This window comes from Parasteatoda tepidariorum, chromosome 10 (genome assembly GCF_982258835.1).
Source record: "Parasteatoda tepidariorum strain Cologne lab strain chromosome 10, Ptep-v5.0, whole genome shotgun sequence".
NCBI classification, from domain to species: Eukaryota; Metazoa; Arthropoda; class Arachnida; order Araneae; family Theridiidae; genus Parasteatoda; species Parasteatoda tepidariorum.
Window position 1 is genome coordinate 86,310,799 of NC_141764.1, and position 20,466 is coordinate 86,331,264.

Consider the following 20,466-nt stretch of genomic DNA (forward strand, 5'->3'; position numbering starts at 1 on the left):
AATTCAAATTAAATAAATTCAGGAACAAAATATATATGGTTTTGGGTAAGGAAACATATTTCTTGATCATTTTATTTCTTGGGCCATAAAATCGGCTATGACAACACATAATAAAAATAAGCTTCTTAAGTTCTTACATAACTTTTTCTTTTCCGTCCAATTATTTCGATCAATGAATGAATAAAATTTAAATTTTCTTTTAAAGAAAGCAATTATTTTTAAGAAAAAGTTTATGAAAAATTTATAATGATTTTAAATTTTCCTCCATAAAATCCCATAATCTACATGTTACTAAGTAATCTAATTATAGACTACCAGAAACTAATTTTGACTCAAAGACGTGAGGAAAAGCGGAAATATCTAAGAAATCATTTGGGTACATTAGAGTAATGGGGCCCGATATTTATCTTAAAAATTGCTAACCGCCATCGAATTTTCTCTCAATAAATATTCTCAAAAGACCAATTTTATAAATAATCAAGAATAGGTCATACGTTCAGAATTTTTCTTTTCTCTGTAACTATTCGAAAGTGTTCACTGCATAAATACTTTTGAAAAGAATTTTAGAAAATAGAGAGAGAAACATAGAAAATAAAAAAAATTCTTAAATTCTTGAATTTATAGAAGAAAAAAAAAGTGTCTTAAATCATAAATTTTCAGAGCACTATTATAGATTGCTTTTGTTCTTAATTTTTTTTTCACTACTTATCTGAAAATTTACTTTTTAAAATTTTGAAAAGGTATGGGGTTTTATGCAATGGAAATTCACTATTTTTTTGTTGTTTTGAGGATTGTTTTCTCTCCTTGATTATTTTCAACGCAAGGAAAAAAAATTGAATTTCAAAATTCTTAGCTTTTAATTCCATTGCCAAAACACAAAATTTAATAGAACATTACTTCAACGGTAAAAATATTTTGACTTTATGAATGCACTTTCAATTTCCCCTTTGCTTCGAAAAATTTCACGATTTGCTCCATATATTGTTCAAACTAGTAACCGTTCATTGCCTTTCTTATCAATAAAAATAAAGGATTGCTAAAATTTTGAAATGTACTTTTCTGATTAGTTGTTTTAATATCAGTCTAATGATAAACGTGAGAAGCAGACTAATATTCCAAACACAATCGTTATTATGTACTAAACATACCGAATGAAGGAATCAAACTAACAAGAGCGGTTTTAAAAATTCATATGAAAAATGCTTTTAGAAACTTAGAATTGCATTGACACATTTTAAAAACCAGACGATCAAACCAGATTCAGTAAGAATGTTTCCTAAGATTTTAAAAATAGTGTTTTGTATTCGCGATCGCAACGAATTATAGGGAGCGGGGCGTTGTTGTATGAGACTAATACCTGCGATTTCTATATGAACAGTCATTCATTTACTCTAGAGACGTTTTTAATGTAGCGTGTAGCATTGCAACGTTCCTTCTTTATCGTGGCTAATTAAATTTAAAAAAGAAAAATGTTTAATATCCTTTCTTATGCAAACAAAAACAAAATGGTATCTCTTTTTTTTTTTTAGAGAAGGAACATCCAAAACACATCGGAAAAATATTTGCACATAAACAGAAAAAAATATGTATATTCTTATAAGAGTTGAAACCTAATGCCCGAGAAATAGTTTTACTAAATTTAATGATATAACATGAAAGGCCTATTTAAACTTTACATTCCATAGTTTTAAGAATCATAGTACTTCAAAAATTAAAATGAACAAAGAGTATACATAAACCTCATAATTTTATGAAATTTAATTTAGTAAAAAAAAATTTTGACAACACTTTTTATTAAAAAATTTCTAGTTTCAATCAAAATCATTATTTAGAAACTAAAAAACGTAAAATAAAGAATGCTTACGATACAAAGCAAAAATGAAAAACCCAATTCTAAAAATTCCTTACATTAAAATAAACAACTTTCATGTTTTTTCTTTTTTGATTCATAATCGGACGCAGAAAACCATTCTATAGAAAACTATCATCAAATAAGAAAAAAACTACTTAAAAGTAAAATTTTTTATTTTATAAAAATTAACACTTACCTGCTTTATAAGTCAGAAGAATTCCAAAATGATTTGTTCTTCGATTTTTGTTACCATTTTTTAATGCTACGAAAATGCGTCTTTGGGATTTGTCAAAAATAGAACAAGATGCAGTTTTATTTTTTCAGGAGCGAAATATTTTGCCAATTGTCCACCGAAATCCGATAAACTACTTTGATTTTAAATAAAGTTTTTCATTTTATGATTTGACACAAAAATTTTAGGTGTATATAGGCGCCACTTAAAAACCGCCAAATCTGTAGCTGCTGTGGCGTATTTTTATTCATACTTTTCTGAATCATATTACTTGAAACATTAGAATATGCAAGAAGTATACATAAACACACAATGTTATACCATTTATGTTTTCAAAAAAAGTATTTTGACAGCAATTTTTATCAAAAAATTATAAACTATAAAACGGGAAATAAAGAATTCTTTGGATAAAAAACGATTAACGAACGAGAATTCTTTACATTGAAAAAAAAAACTTTCATAGTTTCTTTTCTTATAGTTCTTAATCAGACGTAAGAAACCATTCTGTAGAGAACTATCATCAAATAAGAAAAAAAAGTTTTACAAGCTAATTTTTTATTATAAAAATCATAACACTTACCTTCTTTATAAATCCGCAGAGTTCCAAATGAAATGTTCTTCGTTTGAAAGTTTTATTTTCAAATAATATATACATAGATTATCCCTTTATTACTTTTAGATAACATACCACACATCAAAATTTTATAGTTGTAAGATCTCGATATGAATTTGAATATGTAGCTTAAAAACAGAACAGCATTCTAGTTGAAATGATCTATTCTTTCAAAACTAAAAAATACTTACCAAGAAAACGATAAAAAATTTATTAATCATCAGCACAAATGACACTATTTCAAGTAATTTGGTTGATTCTTTATTGTTTTCCGAATTATATAGATACAGAAATATATACTGTTCTATAACAAAGAAGAATTCTACTACTATTGCAGTTCTTGACGTTCTGAATTCACATTTCTTTATTGGAATGACGAAAGCAATGTTGACTTCACTTTAATTTGTAATGAATTGAAGACAGAAAAAAAATTTTTACAGTAATATACACATCTGTAACAGCAAGTGATCATGAAATTGTAAGTTATGCTGTTGGTAATAGAAAGGTAAAAATTATTGAGAAATTGTTCTTCAAATGCTTGGCGTGTTCTGCTTCAATGTTTGGCATGTTCTGGTTAGTTTTTTCAAGTTCTTCAGCTGTTCCTTAGGGAAATTTTTATTTTTATTTGCTACTAAGAAAATGGCGTCCGTCATGGCCGATGATTTTGATGGAACTAAATGAAAATGTGATAAATTAATGTCTGATATTTACAGGCTCACGATAGAGGGCGTACTCGAGCGTTGCGATCGCGAATTGTTTTGGGAGAATTTAATTAAATTCGCTTCCGTTGTGAAAAGCAAACTCAAATCAAAATTAATAAAAAAAATACCACGTACCTTTAATTACAAACACGTACCAACAATAATCCACAGCAGAAAGTATTAAAAATCATAAATTTTATTGTTATTAAAAAGAAATAAAATTACATTTCAGAAAAATTTACACAAACATGGATTTCATAAATGCACATAAAATACAACAATAAAAACAGCTCATTTAGACTGGCTCTTTAATTCATGATTAAATCACTCATTTGAACTGGCTCTTCAATTGAATTCTGAACTGATTCGATCAGTTCTGAACTAAATATATTCTTAAACAATGAAGAATCGATCTTCGGAGCAATGCAATAAGTATCCAAGAGCCAATTTACTACCTCGTCCATCATTCACAATTCAATTCATTTTTCTTGTCTTACTGAGTGGTCAAACTACATCATCGTGCTTCTCAAGCTGTGATCTCAATTCAACTGACTGCAAATTAAAAAAAAATTCAATTAATTTTAAATGAATTTGTTTCTTAAAATTATATATTTGTTAAGACAGCGTTGAATATCCTTCTGTTAAATTGGTACTTATAGCGAAACGGTTTCTACCGTTTAGCTGTTCAGCAAAAGATTATTTCGCCAAATGAAATAATGCTTTTTAGCAATAAACATTCTACTCTTAAAGCTTGTGAGTTATTCGTGACTGTAACGTTTTGTCAATTTTTAGCCAGTGTTCTTCATACTAAAATTGAAAATGGTGCAAAATGTCAATATGAAGAAAGGTCATTTTTGTAAAAATTAGAAGCAATTTGGATTAGAAATTTTATTCCAACGCTTAAGTGTTTAGACTCGCAATAATTGGGACTTTTTCATAGGTTTAAATGATTTCTATCAAAGGGGGGGGGGGGGCAGGTCAAAATGACCCGACTATACAATATTGGTGTGCAATTGGGTGGATAGCTATTAAGGGTTAAACAGTACAATAGTCTAAACATTTAAGTTGATTATTAGTTTTTAAATCCAAATAATATTTCACGTCATGATAGTATTATAGCTTTGTTTCAAGTTGAACTTACAGTTGGTCTATTGAAAGAACTCCCCTCGCCTGGAAGTCTGAGGCTTTCTCTTGCTATGGAAACAAGAAATAGCACATTTCATAAGGAGAGTTACCTATCTGAAGCATCCTATCTATTGTACAATTAAAATTTTTGCCTGCATATGAAGACTATATTTCCCAGATTGCGGCTACCCCGTCTATTTTGGGAGTCAAAAATCCGTTGAAAAAACGGCATTCAGAGAAGTACGTTTTTGTGTCTGATTTCGTAACTTAAAATATCGTCTGCACTTATTAATAAGCATATTTGAGGTCACCTCCTAGAGCCATTAAAATTGAGTCATAGAACGTGATCATCCAATAATTATTTTATTTTATAACCGTAGTTGAACAGCCGACCTAATTTTATGGGTTTACGACTACTAATGTTCAACTCCGTAACCTTGTAATTTTGAACCCAATCCAGAAGCCAAGGGAACTCCTGGATTGGGTATTGGGAGAAATTTGCCTTCATGGAGGACTTTCTGATGGAACTAACCCACATTTGCGTCACATGGAGAGGAAGACCTAGAGAGCCTCCCACGGTTAGCCTGACAGCGAGGGGACTAACCCATGATCCGTCTACCACTGAGGATATTTCGCGTCATCATTGTGGTCGGTGCAAGCCGGGTGCGGAATCTGTATCGACTGAGATTCGAACCAGATTCGCCTCATTGGAAGGCGAACGCTCTATCCCCTGAGCCATCGCGGCTTTCATCCGATCATTAGATGAAGAGATTCAGGGTGGTTCGTTTTTGTTTTTTTCTGACTCACTGTACATAGCTTCTTAAATCACTTTAAAAAAAGGTGCCGAAGTTTCTTTCGCAAGATATTTAGAACTCTGCTTGCATTACTTGCAAAGATAAAAAAAGTGACCAAATTCTGCTTTACCGAAACTGTTCTCTTTTTTTCTTTTTTTTTTAAGATTCGAAGGAACGGCATCTTTCATAACTTAAATGCCATGCATGGTAAAAAGCAAAAATAACCACTATTGACTCTTTTTAGTTATTTTGACACTAAATCTTTCAAATTTACCTTTCGTAACTGACGTATTCGGCGAGTTCTGGCCATTAATTCCTCGTCATTCAGACCGACCAATGAATCACTATCCATAATTAAACTGCTAAAATCAGTCTTCGCTTCGGACCTCTTCATTGACCTTGAAAAGAAAATTTTATTTACTCTACATTCAGTAATCTTGGTAAGTAAAAGTAAGTTTTCATTAATAACAAACATTAACATGCATTTTGCATCTGTATCAAGGATGAAGCAAAAAAAATTTTTAATGCAGAAAAATTTTTAGTTAAAGAAATAAGACATCCCAAGGAATGAAAATTTTCAAACGCAAACTTTTGTCTAGAAAATATATTTAAAAACTACCAATATTGTATTAAAAAAGCACCCCGGTGAATTTTTAAATCTGGACATTGGAAAAAAAAAACTTTTTCGAGCAGTTCAACCAAAAAGTTATCTAAATGCGAAGAATTGCGTGCTTATTTCTCCTTACTTATTTTAACACCATAATCATTACAGAGTAAGGAACCAGACTTCAGAGTCAAGGTAGGTATGTCACAGATGTCAAGTGACGTTTCTGCATCCAGATATGACATTACGAATTTATTTGGATTCCTTAGTTTATTCTTTAAAAAGATAAAAAAATGCTCAAAAATTTACAAAACGGAATAAATTTCATAAAAACTCATTTCGAGCTGTATCCAGATTTAAAAACTTCTCGAAGACATTAACGTTTATACATAAAAAGCTTACTTTTCTTAAAATATTTAATCATCCACTTTCTTGAATATTTTAAAATATAAAAACCAATCGGAGTTGGATAAGATCTAAGATTTTGCGTGAAAAAAAAATCTCTGGATATTAATGTAAGTAAATTCATGTGAATACGTTTAAAAAAATAAAGAGTAGAAGTTTGCTTTGTAAATATATTGCATAAAGGTAAAATACGTAGAAATATTCTGAAAATGCTAATTTTTTTTTAACTTAAGCTACTGAGTCTACGCGAACATACAATATTTTAAATAAGTTAAATTTTGTATGGGTGCACCGAAAGATGCCAATATACAACATTTTAACCCAAAATGAGCCAATGCTTCATTATAGGTGGCATAGCCCCTTTACTTACGATGTCCAATGCCACGTAAATGAAAATTTTTTATTTTATGTCTTTCATTGTACTAATGAAATTTATAAAATAAAATTATTTATAAATAATAATACAATTACTTATTAATTAACTATATTATAATATCTAATTAACTATATAATTAATTATAGTTTTACTCGAGGATAAGTGAACTTGAAATATAGGACCTTAAGGGTTAAAAAAGTAAACTTATAAATTTTAAAATAAATTGAATAAATTAACTTTCACTGAAAACAATAGTTTACAGTTTTCTTAAAAGGCAATGTTAAAAGTTTTGAAATCAATTTATTAGTGAACAATTATATTTTCTTAACAAAGAAAATGCACAAAAACGTCATTTTATAAAATTAAAAAATTTAAAAAATTACAATTCAAAATATTTTCGACTATTGTTAACTAAAGTGAATAAATTAAAAATATTTTTCATGGAATTATCTTAGGATAAAAAAATTTTATAAATGTTTCCAAAACTTTTTCGATTCACTTAAAAAGTTCTAGAGACATTGCAGAAAGCGCAAAATCTGAAATCAACATTAAAGGCCCAAATTTTGAACCGTTCCTATAAAATTGGAACCGTATTTTCAGATTTTTGCTTTCCCCCCCATATTTTGAGGGTAAGGAATCCAAATACTATGAAAGATAGTACTTTTTAATCATTTTCACAACTTAAAATATCGTCTGCACTCATTAGCATATTTGGCGTTACCCTCGTGAACCATTAAAATTAAATCTTAGTTCTAGAAAATCCGATCGAAAGGTGCAATATGACATTTTAGAACATTACATACCAAAGCCTATTCAACAAATTTGGTGCCGCCTTAGATGACAAGCGCTTTAAGGAGAATGAGTTTTTTGCCAGTCTTGGTCCATCCGTAGGTGAATCCCTTTCGCTATTTGTTTTGGGTGGTGAATTATATGATTCACAATCTGATTTTTCAGATTCTGAAATGACTTGAAGGAATTCTTCCGTCGGAGATTCTGCAATGGAACCCATAATAGACATTCTTTGCTTGAAATGGCATTTCTCCTCTGAATGTTTGGAGGAATTCTACAAGAAATATTGCTTTTTTAATGCATTTTAAAGATGTCAATAAGTATTATACACTTCCCTTATGAGAACTTTCAATTTACTGAAAAATATTGAGCAAATGCAATTACAAATATAGGAAAGCAGCACTAGCATCAATGTCGAAGGAAAACTTACTATTTGTGTCATGTCTGCAACAAACACAAAAGGAATAAATATTTTTACAAAAGAGTTTTGTAGGGCTATTTCTGAATTTATTTTAAGGAACATAGTTGTTCAACTTATTTCTACAACATGGTAACACTGCGGTGATTTTTAAATTTGAAGTTCAATTTGTTGCTTGCAAAGTTGCACACATTTGTTCTACGAATATTACTCTAATTGAAATTAATGAATTTGTCTTCGTCATTATATTCAATAGTTCTGAAATTTGACTATCAATGTTTTGAAATTTTGCGTAATATTCTGGAAATACAATAAACCATTTTTTTTCAAGAAATTTTTAATTTCGTAATTTAAATTTGGATTTGCTTGTTATATTCTAATGAGTTAGAGATTTCGTTTTTCAAATCGTAGCTTCAGTTATGAAGGGTTAATAATAATAAATAATAGTACTTCATCTTTTGAAAAGAAAGTATTTTCTGACAGCTGATTATAGGATAAAAAATGCCTGGACTTGAAAACCTATGTTTACTTAGGAAATAATGGATAATTTTTAAAGGATTTTAAATCTAGTTTTGACCACATTTCTAAAAACACAAATTTGGTTATTTTTGGTTATCTAACAAATAAATACATTTATATTTGTTTACGTCATATTTTATCGTACCTTTTAATGGTAGGATAACATTTTTGATATTTTTAAAACTGCTGGTTTTAATCCTTTGACGCTTTGATAATAATTGCTGAAAAAATCTGTTAGGTTTTCGGAATTTTATACTAAAATATAAAATCCTAAAAAAAGTAATTAGAAAACAATTTTTTTTTCACTCATATTAAAAAAAAATATTAATATTTGATTTTGTAAATTAAAGAAATTTCATTCTTGCATAACTGTTTCTCTTAGATCTAAATTGCATTAAATTCAAATTTGAAAAATTGTTTAGAAATGAGGCGCCTTCGGAAGATTTTAAATTTTATGCAGAAAAAGATAGCAATGTTTCATGCTGTATTCCATAACCATAAATTTTTAAAATGCCAAATATAATATTTCTTTTATTTTGACCTAAGTTAATACAAAATAATGAAAAAAGTATAAAAAATATGTTTGACAAAAATTCTTCGTCAAAGAGTTAATCATGCCTATTTTTGAAAGCATAAAATTGCGGATTTTTTAATATAAAAAAGAGATCTTGCATAAGTTTCCCACAGAAGTCGTGCAACGATATAAGTATTTGCCTTCCTGCAATCTTCATTAATATTTTAAATATTTTTTTTATTTCTATTAAAAAAAGGCAAGGTATTTTTAAAACTTTATTTGTATGCTAAAAATATATTTACTCAGCTTTACTTATACGTACAAGATTACCCAAAGAACATAATTCACAGATTTATTGAAAAATAATGGCTGTAATAAAATTTTAAATATAACAAAAAAAATTACATTCCACCGCTCAACTTTTTCTTAATTTTTTCAAAATTTAATGTCAAATAAGCTTTGAAACTTTTCAAATGCTTTCAAAAATTAGTCGAAATAAATAAAAGAAAATTTCGTGTGTTTTTATTTAATAAAAATTAACAAATTTATTATTTCTCATTAAACTCTTGAAATTTTCAATTTATATAAGAATCTCCATTTATATAACAATTATTCAGAATCGTTTTTTGATCACAAATTTTAAAAATTTAGATCATTCAAAAAAAAAAAAAAAACACTAGTATAATTGACATTTTTACTTACATGCATTCAAGCTATCGTGTTAATTTGTAACTAAATCAAAAAGAAAAATATTCATAAGACTTTGCATGTAACTTTTGTTTTTAGTTTCATGAAAAAAATAGATTTTTAGCATAAATATTTACTAATAACATGAGAAAAAGTTTATTTTCTAAGAATTTGAATGTCTATTGGTCCTTTATTTTTTACATTGAAAGCCCCTCAAGTACCAGCAAAATCTAAGGAGATTTCAAAATGAAATTAATTTAACCTTTTAACCAATACAAATTTAACGAATACTGAATAGTATGAAAGTAATTTTGGAAGCAAAAATAAATTTAATATTACCACTTACAATGGATTCTGTATCTGATTTATGAGTAGATTTTTCTTTATAGCTGTTGGAAAAAGGATAAGTTCTTTGACTTGACTGAGATTCACCATTTTCAGGTAAAAATTTGCTATCATCCGAGTCCGTATCCAGCCTTTGGTCTGATGAAATATTTTTCACATTGACAGAATATCTATTTGCAGTTTGTGAGCGAATTGTTTTTACAGGAATGCTATTGGCTCTGTTGATTGCAGTTGGCCTAACAGATATTGGAACGACTTCACCAGCTAACGTGGTTTTAGAATCGTTTTCAGAGTTTAGTGGAAAGACTGGCATGTACTGGACATGCAATTTCTGAAAAGCACTTTGGTTACATACAACGTCAGACTCAGACAAATGAGACTTTCGCTTACCGTCCTGCTTGAATGATCTCAAAAATTCTTTATTTTGCTCGAGGCTTTCGTCTTCAGCAAAGCTCATTTTATTAATTTTTGCTTTCAACTCGCTGATTGTTTCAGCTGTCAAACCTGATGAACCTGAATCGTTTGAATTTCGTCGTGCTTTATGTGAGCCCTGGAGCCAATCTAGGCTTCCAACTATGGAACTTTCAGAAGGCAATTCAGGAGAACAGATTGCTTCAGAATCGAAGCATGCCGATTGCTGTTTTAAATGTTTTGGTGCAATTTTAGGATTTAAATTTGCTTGAGTTCTCTGCAATTTGGGGTGAGTTGGATGAGAAGTTTGAGAGTCTGTTTCATCAATGGATTTTTTGTGATCTTCTAATGCGGTTTGAGGCAAATTTTCCAATTCTTCCTCATTACACTCAAACTTTTCAACAAGGTGCGCAGAGTCAGGATAACTCAATCGTCTGGAAGCAAGTTTATTGTTTAGTTCGTCTAAATGCGGTTTAGAAGGTTTGCAAGACATCGTCTTTTCGATTTTGTCTATTTGGCGTTCCAAGTTTGTGGAACTTTCTGTTTGATTACTGCCACGACTGCCCGGTCGGATGAAAGAAGTTTCGGTGATTCTTGGAATCTTAAATCCAATGTAAGAATCATATTTAAAGTCTGGAAATTGAAGGTAATCATCGGCAAAAAATATAGGTTGCGGCGAGGTTATTTCCTTTATCATCTTGTTGCGTTTGTGGGTCCAAATCTCCAAAGGAGTTTTCAGTTCACTAACGGAAGTAACGGAATCTCTCGATTTGGTCTTTTTTGAAGGTTTTACCTTCAATAACTTTTTAGTGGCAGATCTTTGCTCGAGGAACACATTATCATCAGAAACTGAAGCATTTTGATTGGATGAATCTTGGAGTAGAGCACCAAGGTTTCTTGAGCGACTGTCATGGTTGTTTTCAAACACCCATCCATAGGATTCTGCTTTTGTTATCTAAAGAAAGAGGCCCAAGTTAAAACACACATCAGTATAAAATGATAACGGTTGAAAAAGACTTTAGAATTTAATCTCCTATAACAGTATAACATAGTCATTGAGTATCCAATGAAGGAAGACGTCATAAGTGAATATAAAATTATCTACAGATACAGTATAAAATGATAATCGTTGGATGTTGGAACAAAACCCGTGGATTTATCAAGGATGTGATGCCACAAAAATATTTTTAAAACTTTTCACATACTGTCTCGAGCTAGTACGCTAAGGTCTTGATATACATTGATTATAACAAAATACTAACTGCAATTGATCTATATCAGCGGTGTGTTAGATATTAAATTAAATTCGAAAGTTTTCACCATTTCTGTTCGTAAAAGACTAAATATGATAGGAAATTAATTGTAATTAAAAATTTGATTTACCCCCATTACATTCTAACTGCTCTATTATAAATTCTTTTAATAAAAATTCCTTAATTTAATAAGTATAATCGGAGGGTTGACTAGATTTTTTTTCATTTGAAAATAGTTATTAATTTGCAATTTGTATTTTACTTATCAAAATGATTGTGTAACTTTTTTGCAGCAACTCTTAAGGCACCCCTATTAATCTCCCCCCCCCTCCCGGCAATCGTTTTGTGTTAGCCTTCAGATTATGAGCAGAATATAAAAAAAGGATTAATATTTTTAACACTGATAATCGAGAAAGTATTAGTTTTCATTCTAATTAAAAATCTTATTTCCCTAAAATTTAATTATTTTCCGAAAATTAAACATTGTTTCTTTATAGTGACTTCAATTTTTAATTTTGAGAATTTTTTAATTTTTTATGTGACTATCAGGAGAGATACTATAATATCTTTTAATCCACAGCTGAAAGTAATTTTATAAAGGAATTATTTGTTTCATTTTACTTCAATATTATTCATGTAGTTTTTTTCTATTTTTGTGAGGAAATGTCTTTCTTTACTGCATTTGCTTCTCGTTACTTCAATCCTTGCTTGACCTAAACACAAATTTTCTTTAAAATAGATTCTACCAACCGGCGTCTCATAAAGTATTCTATTCTACAAAGTGATACTAAAAGAACAATAAAGGAATATATGTTCGAAATTTTTTGTAGGTAGGTGCAAGAATTTTTTTTATTGTTTTTTTATTGTTTTGATTTTACTGTTATAAATTTTTAATTTTACCTTTATGTTTTGTGCCAATTTCTAAGTTAAGTTCTATCCTGCAAAATTTACACTTTGCAATATTTTTGTACATAAGCTTCTATAAAATGCTTTTACATTAGATTTTTTATGAAATACACATGTTCTTTCAAATTTATTTCTATCAAATTATTATATATTATCAATATTATTTAATTTTAGATTATTAATTATAATTATTTACAATTTCTATCAAATTTATTATTTTATTATTTTCTTACAAATTACTAATATTAGAAATAATTATTTCAATAATTTCAAATTAAAATTCAGAAACAAGATTATCTCTTAAATTTGAATAACGCATCTTAAATTAAACTTAAGATATGTGATGTAGAAACACTTTAAACTACAAATTACGCATTTTAAACTTTAAACATTTTCTTCGAAAGTAATATTCAATACCATTATAATAATTCATATTTAAGAACTGGATGGAACATGTTAAGTTTTTAATGTAATTTATTTAAAAGCAACTAATAAAAAATCAATCGAATAGTTTAAATTAAAAATATTTTTTACAGTCATAGTGTTGATATATTTTTTCTGTATAACAATTATTTCTCAGGTCAAAAGTATAATCTATGGTAAAATACACTTAAATTGTTTTAAATAAGTTCATTTTCACTAAATAAATATGCTGAAGGAACTTACACTATTTTTCTTCTTCATATTGTCATAAATCTGAATCCTAATCCCAGATAGACAGACGAGAGCAATGACCAAGCATACTATCGGTGAGCAGACAGAAGTTACGTAAGCTTAAAAAAAAATATAAAAAAAGAATCTTTTGTAACTGAATCATTTTCTAAAGACATAGGATTGGACAAAGTAATTAAATAGGATATTCGCTTTGATAGAATTCAAAAGTATGATAAGTTCTCATAAGTGAAACATAAACCATTGTAGTATTTAGCTGATTCTTTTAAAGGAAACCTGATTGAATTTAGAATTTAAAAATTTTGTTGCGTAATGCGTACAAACGTTTTTCAAGCAGTTTATACTACTTTATTTTTATACTATGACATATAGATCAATAAAACACTAATTTCAATAATGAATTTTATTCATATGAAACGTGACGTCATTCTTAATTCAACTGAACAAACACTTTAATTTACACAAAATTTACACAACTGAAAACCATTTTTATATCATGAGCCATTCTTATTAATCCAAATATAATCATGAATAATTATAATTATAGTTATGATAAATAAATCAATTATGGTTTTATTAATTTAATCATAATCATAATTTAATCATAATTATAATTTTAATCATAATCATAATTTAATCATAATCATAATTTAATCATAATCATAATTTAATCATAATCATAATTAAAGAGGTAAGTACATGAATGTTCTAAGTTACTTTTCAAGGACTTCGTGTAAGTAAACTTGAAATTTATTTTGCTGACATTATGAAATAAGAATTATTTCCTGCCCGCTAGGGGAAGTATATAAATCATTACCATGAATTTAAATTATTCGCGTCATAGTCCCTTATGTTAATTTCTTATGTTATGTGCCTTATGTTACGTCATATTATGTCCCTTATGTTAATCATTTAGTACCAAAAGAAATGCTTTTTAAGGCACTACGTCGCATTTTTGCTGCCAAATGCCCTAGGATCCATCTTCCACTGTACGATTATCACTTAGTTCAATCATTTATTGAGATCTATAACACTTAAAGACTTTGTAAAATAAATCAATGCGGTATAATAAATCTCATTTTATTTTCTACAGAAATGATGTATAAGAAATCTAATCATTTAAATTATACCATCAACTAACTTATAGTGTATACGCACTGTACAAAAGTAAGCAATTTTTTATTTCAGCCTAATGATGCAGACCAGGAAAACAAACCTTAAATAACACTGACCCTGATTTTTTTTCTCCATCTTTGAAAGGTAATTTAATGCCGTCCATCTTTTTCTTCACCTCTAAGTCAGAGAAATTTCAAATAATTTGGATACTTTTCAAAGACGAAAGTTGAGTGCAAATATCATAGAAGAATCAATATTAACGCTACTTCAATATTATATCGTTGACTGAAATCTTTTAATGCTTTTGCATTTTTATTAATTTAAGAAGATGCTTCCTTTGATTACGTGATTGTAAAACATATTATACTTAGGTTTCGATAAAAAAAATTTCTAGTACAAAGTATAAAGCACATATTACATGATTTTAAAAAGTTATTAGATTGGAAAAAATATTGTACAACAAATTGAATTTTTTTTTCTGTGCTTTAGATGAAACTATGATTCTTTATAAATAAAAATTAATTCATACATCAAAAACCAATTGGTTTATCAAAACTTGTTTTTGCAAGAGAAAAGTCATCCTGCAGCATTTAGAGCCTCAAAACAACTTCAAAAAATTTAGCCATAGTCGATAAGATCGCCAAAATGGTGGCAAAGCGAGCGACGGTTCTGCTATCAATGGTATCACCTTTCCTTTGCTTGTTTTGAAAAAGTTATGTTTTCATTTATAATATCTTATTTTAAATTACTTTTCAATTAAAGACTTGTTAAAATACGCGAGTAACAATGGTTGAACAATTTACTGAAATTTTAACAGCACAATGGCTGGATATGACTATACTGCGCTAAACTTGAGCAAAACTTAACCCGGAAGTTCTACCTCTCGACAAGTTGTAGTTACATAATACATAAGCAAAAATTCTTAAAATTTTGCCATCACCTAAAATCAATACTGCCTGCTGTTCAGGCATTTTATGCATATTTTAATAATTTATCTATTGGGAATGTTGAAATCTTTTTACATCAAAAGTTAAAGCAGAAAATCTCTTAACACTAAAAATATTTAGAGAAAATCTCCGACTTAAAGCCAGAAAAGTGTGATCTTAGGGCAAAAAATACATTTAATATTCAAGACAACTAAAACAGACTATGCTAGAAACTATGCCTGACGCAAAATAAAAAAGTAAGAAAAAATTAGATTATTTGAGTACTTCAGCTTCAGATGTATACCTAAATTACTAGTGTATGTTATGAGAAAAAATTGTTTGAACCTAAAGTTTAAGGACATAATAAGCGGAAGTTGCTATGATACCAAATTTTATTACGTACCTACTAAATATAACGAAATTGAACGAGTTTTATTTCTTCGTAGGATTAAAAATTATCACTTTCTGAAACTTCTTGTGATTACCAACTTAAGTTTATGAACTGCACGTACTTTTTGGCTCAAGGGGGTAACTTAAAATATACTATGCTAATTATTTAGTGCAAGCGATATTTTAAGTTAGGAAATCAGACACAAAAACGTACTTTCTTTAAATAAACATACCCTATTTACAACGGATTTGGATTTCTGACCTAGGGGGCAACCGCTTTGCGTATTTCGCTATATCTCTAGAACTTTTAAAGTGAATTTGAAAATTTGTTGCACACAATTATAAAATTCGTTTATCCAAAGATAATTATCCTTCGCAAAAAATAACTTAAATATTTTTTATCGGAGACAATGATACACTACAAACATTAAAAAAATTTATGTCACTATTTTCGGGGGCCCCTTTTTCAAAATAAATAAAATTTTAATGGAACACAGATATTTTTAATTTGGGGTATAAACCTAGGAATTTAAATTCAGTTTCAATGAAATGCCCGGCCCGGTACCATTTGATTAACGGACCGGAGGTTGGGGAACACTGTCCTAAATAATCACATCATGGGAAATAAACTAAATGAAATTCAATAAATCCCAAAAATATTTTAGCATAACATAACTAAAAATAAAAAGGTAAATTAAAATAAAATCGAGGGTTAGTTTCACTTACCACATGCCGTAATTTCAAACATAAAGTCTTTGGAAACATTTTCTTTGTCCTTTGATATCAGCAATTTGTTACCGTCCCCCAATATCATTATGATAGCCCCAGTAGCATTCATACTCAATGCAGCTATATACAAACAAGCTAGAACATTTTGCTAAAAATAAAAATCATTTTACCTTAATTCAAATTAAATTATATTTTAATACAAATTTCAATAAAATGTCATCGACAGATCTCTTTTCTGGGCCAAACGCAAAATTCAAAAAAAAAACGTAGATGAAAGAGGAAAGTTTTTATCTGCTTTTAATCACTATTTAATTTTCTGCAATCAGCATTTTTAGGAAGGTAGTTTAGAATTGCATCTTTATTGATTTTTGAGAAAAAAAATTCTTTTCATGATAAAAGTTTAAGATTTTTTTTCAGCTCATTCAAATCGCATATCCCTAGTTTAACAAAAAGAATACGTAAATGTTTAAAAATCTAAACACTCAAAAAATTGTAAAATTAAATCACGTATTTAAAAATACTAAATGCATAATTCAATTGCTTTAATTTATTGAAAATTATTAACTCCAAAAGATATCAAGCGCAATATTCCCCAATTAAATAGAGCTAAGTCTAGATGTCCCAACTTTATGGGAAAAGTTCGTAATTCTGTGGAAGTAATAGATACTCGTAAGTTTAGACAAAAATTTTGTTTCTTAAAAATGTAAGATAAATTCTTATATTTTAAAAAAACTACTTTACTGTCACATTATATTCTCTCATGCGAAATGATTAATTAGTTATAGAAATCTTCCACACACTTCAATTACCTTAATTTATAACAAAAAGGTGGTGTTGCAGTGGCTATCACGCGTGAACTCTTGATTTGAACAACTTTCATTGCATCTGATTTTAACTTAGAAGACAGAATGGCTAAATTAAGCATAGCATAAAATTAAACGAGCTTCTCGTTTCTATGTCACTTATTTGTCCTCGTATTTCAAGAGTGTTAACTTAGGAATCCTTAAAATTTAAGACGGGTAAGCTTCAAAAGTAGATCAAAGAAGCTTATTGAAAAAAAGAAAATTATTTTCCTACTTTAATTACATGCTATTAAATTTATAATCAATGAATTATGACATCGCTCAAATTTGTTGAAAACGCAACAGGATACCAATTTTTCGGGTACCGAAATTCGGAAAATACCAATTTTTTATTTTTCCTTGTTTTTAACTTAAATGGTTAATTTATAGTATTCCAATAATTTGCAAGTTCTTACAGTGATACTGTTTTGCATTGAATTTGGATATTTTACTTCATTACCGTCGTTGAACAGCAGACCCAATTTTCGAGTTTACGACTACTAATGATCAACTCCGTAGCCTTGTAATTTTGAACACAATCTAGTTGCCGAAGGAACTCCTGGATCAAGTATAGGGTGAAATTTGCCTTCGTGGAGGACTTTTTGATGGAACTAGCCCGCATTTGCGTTACATGGAGAGGAAGACCACGAGAACCTCCCACGGTTAACCTGACGGCAAGGGGACTAACCCATGATCCGTCTACGACTAAGGATATTTATTTCACGTCAGCACTGTGGTCAGTGCAAGCCGGATGCAGAATTCGTATCGACCAGCCATCGCCGGGATCGAACCCCGGTTCACCACATTAGAAGGCGAACGCTCTTTCCCCTAAGCCATCGCTGAATTCGGATATTGACAAAATAAAGAGGTAAAAAAACCCGGGACGTAAATATATCTAATAAATTTAATGTAGGTAAGTAAGAGCAGTGCACCGCACATGGCGTAAACTAGATTTAGTAATTCACATAAAAGCATTTAAAGTAAATGTAAAGTAGAGCTGAGAAGGATGCGTCCAGAACAAAACGCACAGATTTTTAGTGTCAATAGTGTAATTGAACCATTCATTTATTTATATCTGTCAGAATGCGGCATAGATGTCAGATTATTGACCCCCTCATTGTTTACCACTCGTCATTCATTTTATCAACAAAGAATTCATTGGATATTATTAAGTATGCTTGATTTGGGTCTTGGCAGATCGAATATCGATGTAAACCACCTCACGAAAACTTTTACGCACTTTTTCACAGCCGCTTGTTTACTATAAACAGCAATCATACGGTAATAAATGTCAGCATTATGCTCACTTCGGGCCTCTAAAAATCGTATTACATCGCGTTCTGTTTCGGATGAATCCTTCTTCGCTAGATCGACCTTACATTCATTTTAAATACTCTTATGTGGAATGGTAAATTAGATATACGCCATTTGCCGTTCACCCCGCTTACCTCAAAACCTAGAAGAAGGTTCCACTATCGCTACTGTATTTATCTAGTTATTTATACGTGTCTACTTTTCATTGGAGCAACTCTTTTACAAAATAGTATAAAAACACAGTGAATATTTCTATATTATAAGAAAATACGTACCCTTTTGCAAGAAGCCACCTTTTTCTTTTTTTCCCACACGCTTGCAGCGATTCCCAATAAACTACCAACTAAGATATTCTGAAATGAGAAAGATACTTAAAGGACTTCTTCACAAAGAATGAGAAACCAGAATTGTAAAATTTTCAAAAGAGCGTCATAGGGTTTTTTTATAGTAATAATAAACATTTTTTTTCCATGTAGGTTGTCCTCACTTCTTGTTTAAAAACACCCAGTTCCATATTTGAATTACGGAAAAAATTTTATGGAAAATATTGAAAGATACCATCAATTTTAACTTTGACCAAAATTTAAATTACGTACATCCGATCTTAAAAATTATTTCAACTCCGCAATGTCACAAATTTTAAATATTCCAGTTAGATAGGAATATTTCCCCATTTTTGTCTTTAAAATGTGGTTGCACAAATTAATAAAGTTTGTATATCAACCAAATAGCTAGAAAAATTAAGGTTCGCGTCAAACTCGTATTAGAAAATTTTAATTATGAGAACAAAAATTACGAATCTTTCGTATACAGTTTTAATGACTCTAAATTGTACATAATAATACTCACAGTCGCAGCCACGGCAAAGTCAGTACCAGCTAGCACGTAAACATTTTCAGATTTCAAAAGTATAATTCCTGCAAGGAGCTGCACAATTCCAATTGAAAACAAAATTGTTGCGACAGATAATAGGTCACAAGTCTTGGGACAAGAAGTGTCGGACATTTTTTTGAAAAGTCGAGGAAAATGTGATTTTCACATGCTCAAGCTAAAAGACCATTGTTAAATAATTTTGAATGTTTGAACTGATCTGAACTTCGTTCGCGTACTAGCGGTTAAAACATTCTTCATACAGTTATATCCAATTAACCTTATGGCAACAACATTAAAAAAAGGATCACATGTTCAAGCCGGGGCCTCCCTGGCCGAGCGGTATCGCCGGTCCAAACGCTCTGTTAAGCGTGGAGGTAGCGGGTTCGATTCCCGCCGTAACCCTGGATGTATTCTTTGTGATGTCTTTCTCTGAATTGTTCTATCTGTATTTTCTACTTGACAATGACTTATAAGCCTATATTGAGCACACAAGTCAGCAAATGTATGTAATTTCAATAAAATAAAATAAATGTTCATGCCTTGTAATCACTAAATTTCTACAGCTTCATGAAAACAGCTCTTGCTTGTAAACTTGCAGTACTCATGTATAGCAATATGGCTATACATGAGTACTACCCGTTGTTGCTATACATGAGAAGGTGCATAGGCTGCGTTTAAGATTGACAGGGTGGATTGTTAAATGGATGTAAAGTTTAGTAGCACAATAATCGGCTCTAATTTACCAAACCAATTAAAACTAAAAGAACCAACGAGATTGATGAGTATTGTGCTTCCCTTCAAATGCCTTGAAGTATGAAGGTAGTGGGCTCGAATCCCATTACAATCCTGGCTACATTTCAGACTCTCCTTCTTTAATTTGGCTATCTATTCTTCAGTCTGACAAAAGTTTCTGTTTGTTTTGACCTTCGTTGTCTTGAGTACACGAGTTTGTATATGTTCATGAAAGTATAAATAAACAATAAAAGCCAAATTATATTTTATAAACAAAAGTAAAATAGAACAAAATGAAAAAAAAGGGTGAGATTTCTGAAATGCTGAG

General features: G+C 29.7%; 1 protein-coding gene across 1 annotated transcript; it reads right to left on the minus strand.

The window, feature by feature from the left end:
• Window positions 1–3,576: 3,576 nt before the first annotated feature.
• On the minus strand, window positions 3,577–19,661 carry LOC107448619 (uncharacterized). Its single transcript, XM_087153274.1, has 8 exons — window positions 19,383–19,661; window positions 18,809–18,886; window positions 16,375–16,525; window positions 13,211–13,317; window positions 9,976–11,340; window positions 7,506–7,765; window positions 5,592–5,715; window positions 3,577–3,950 (listed from the first exon to the last, which is right to left on the minus strand). Exons 1-8 carry the CDS (start codon window positions 19,536–19,538, stop codon window positions 3,903–3,905), a joined length of 2,289 nt encoding a protein of 762 aa, XP_087009400.1. The 5' UTR covers window positions 19,539–19,661; the 3' UTR covers window positions 3,577–3,902.
• Between the last annotated feature and the right edge of the window lie 805 nt (window positions 19,662–20,466).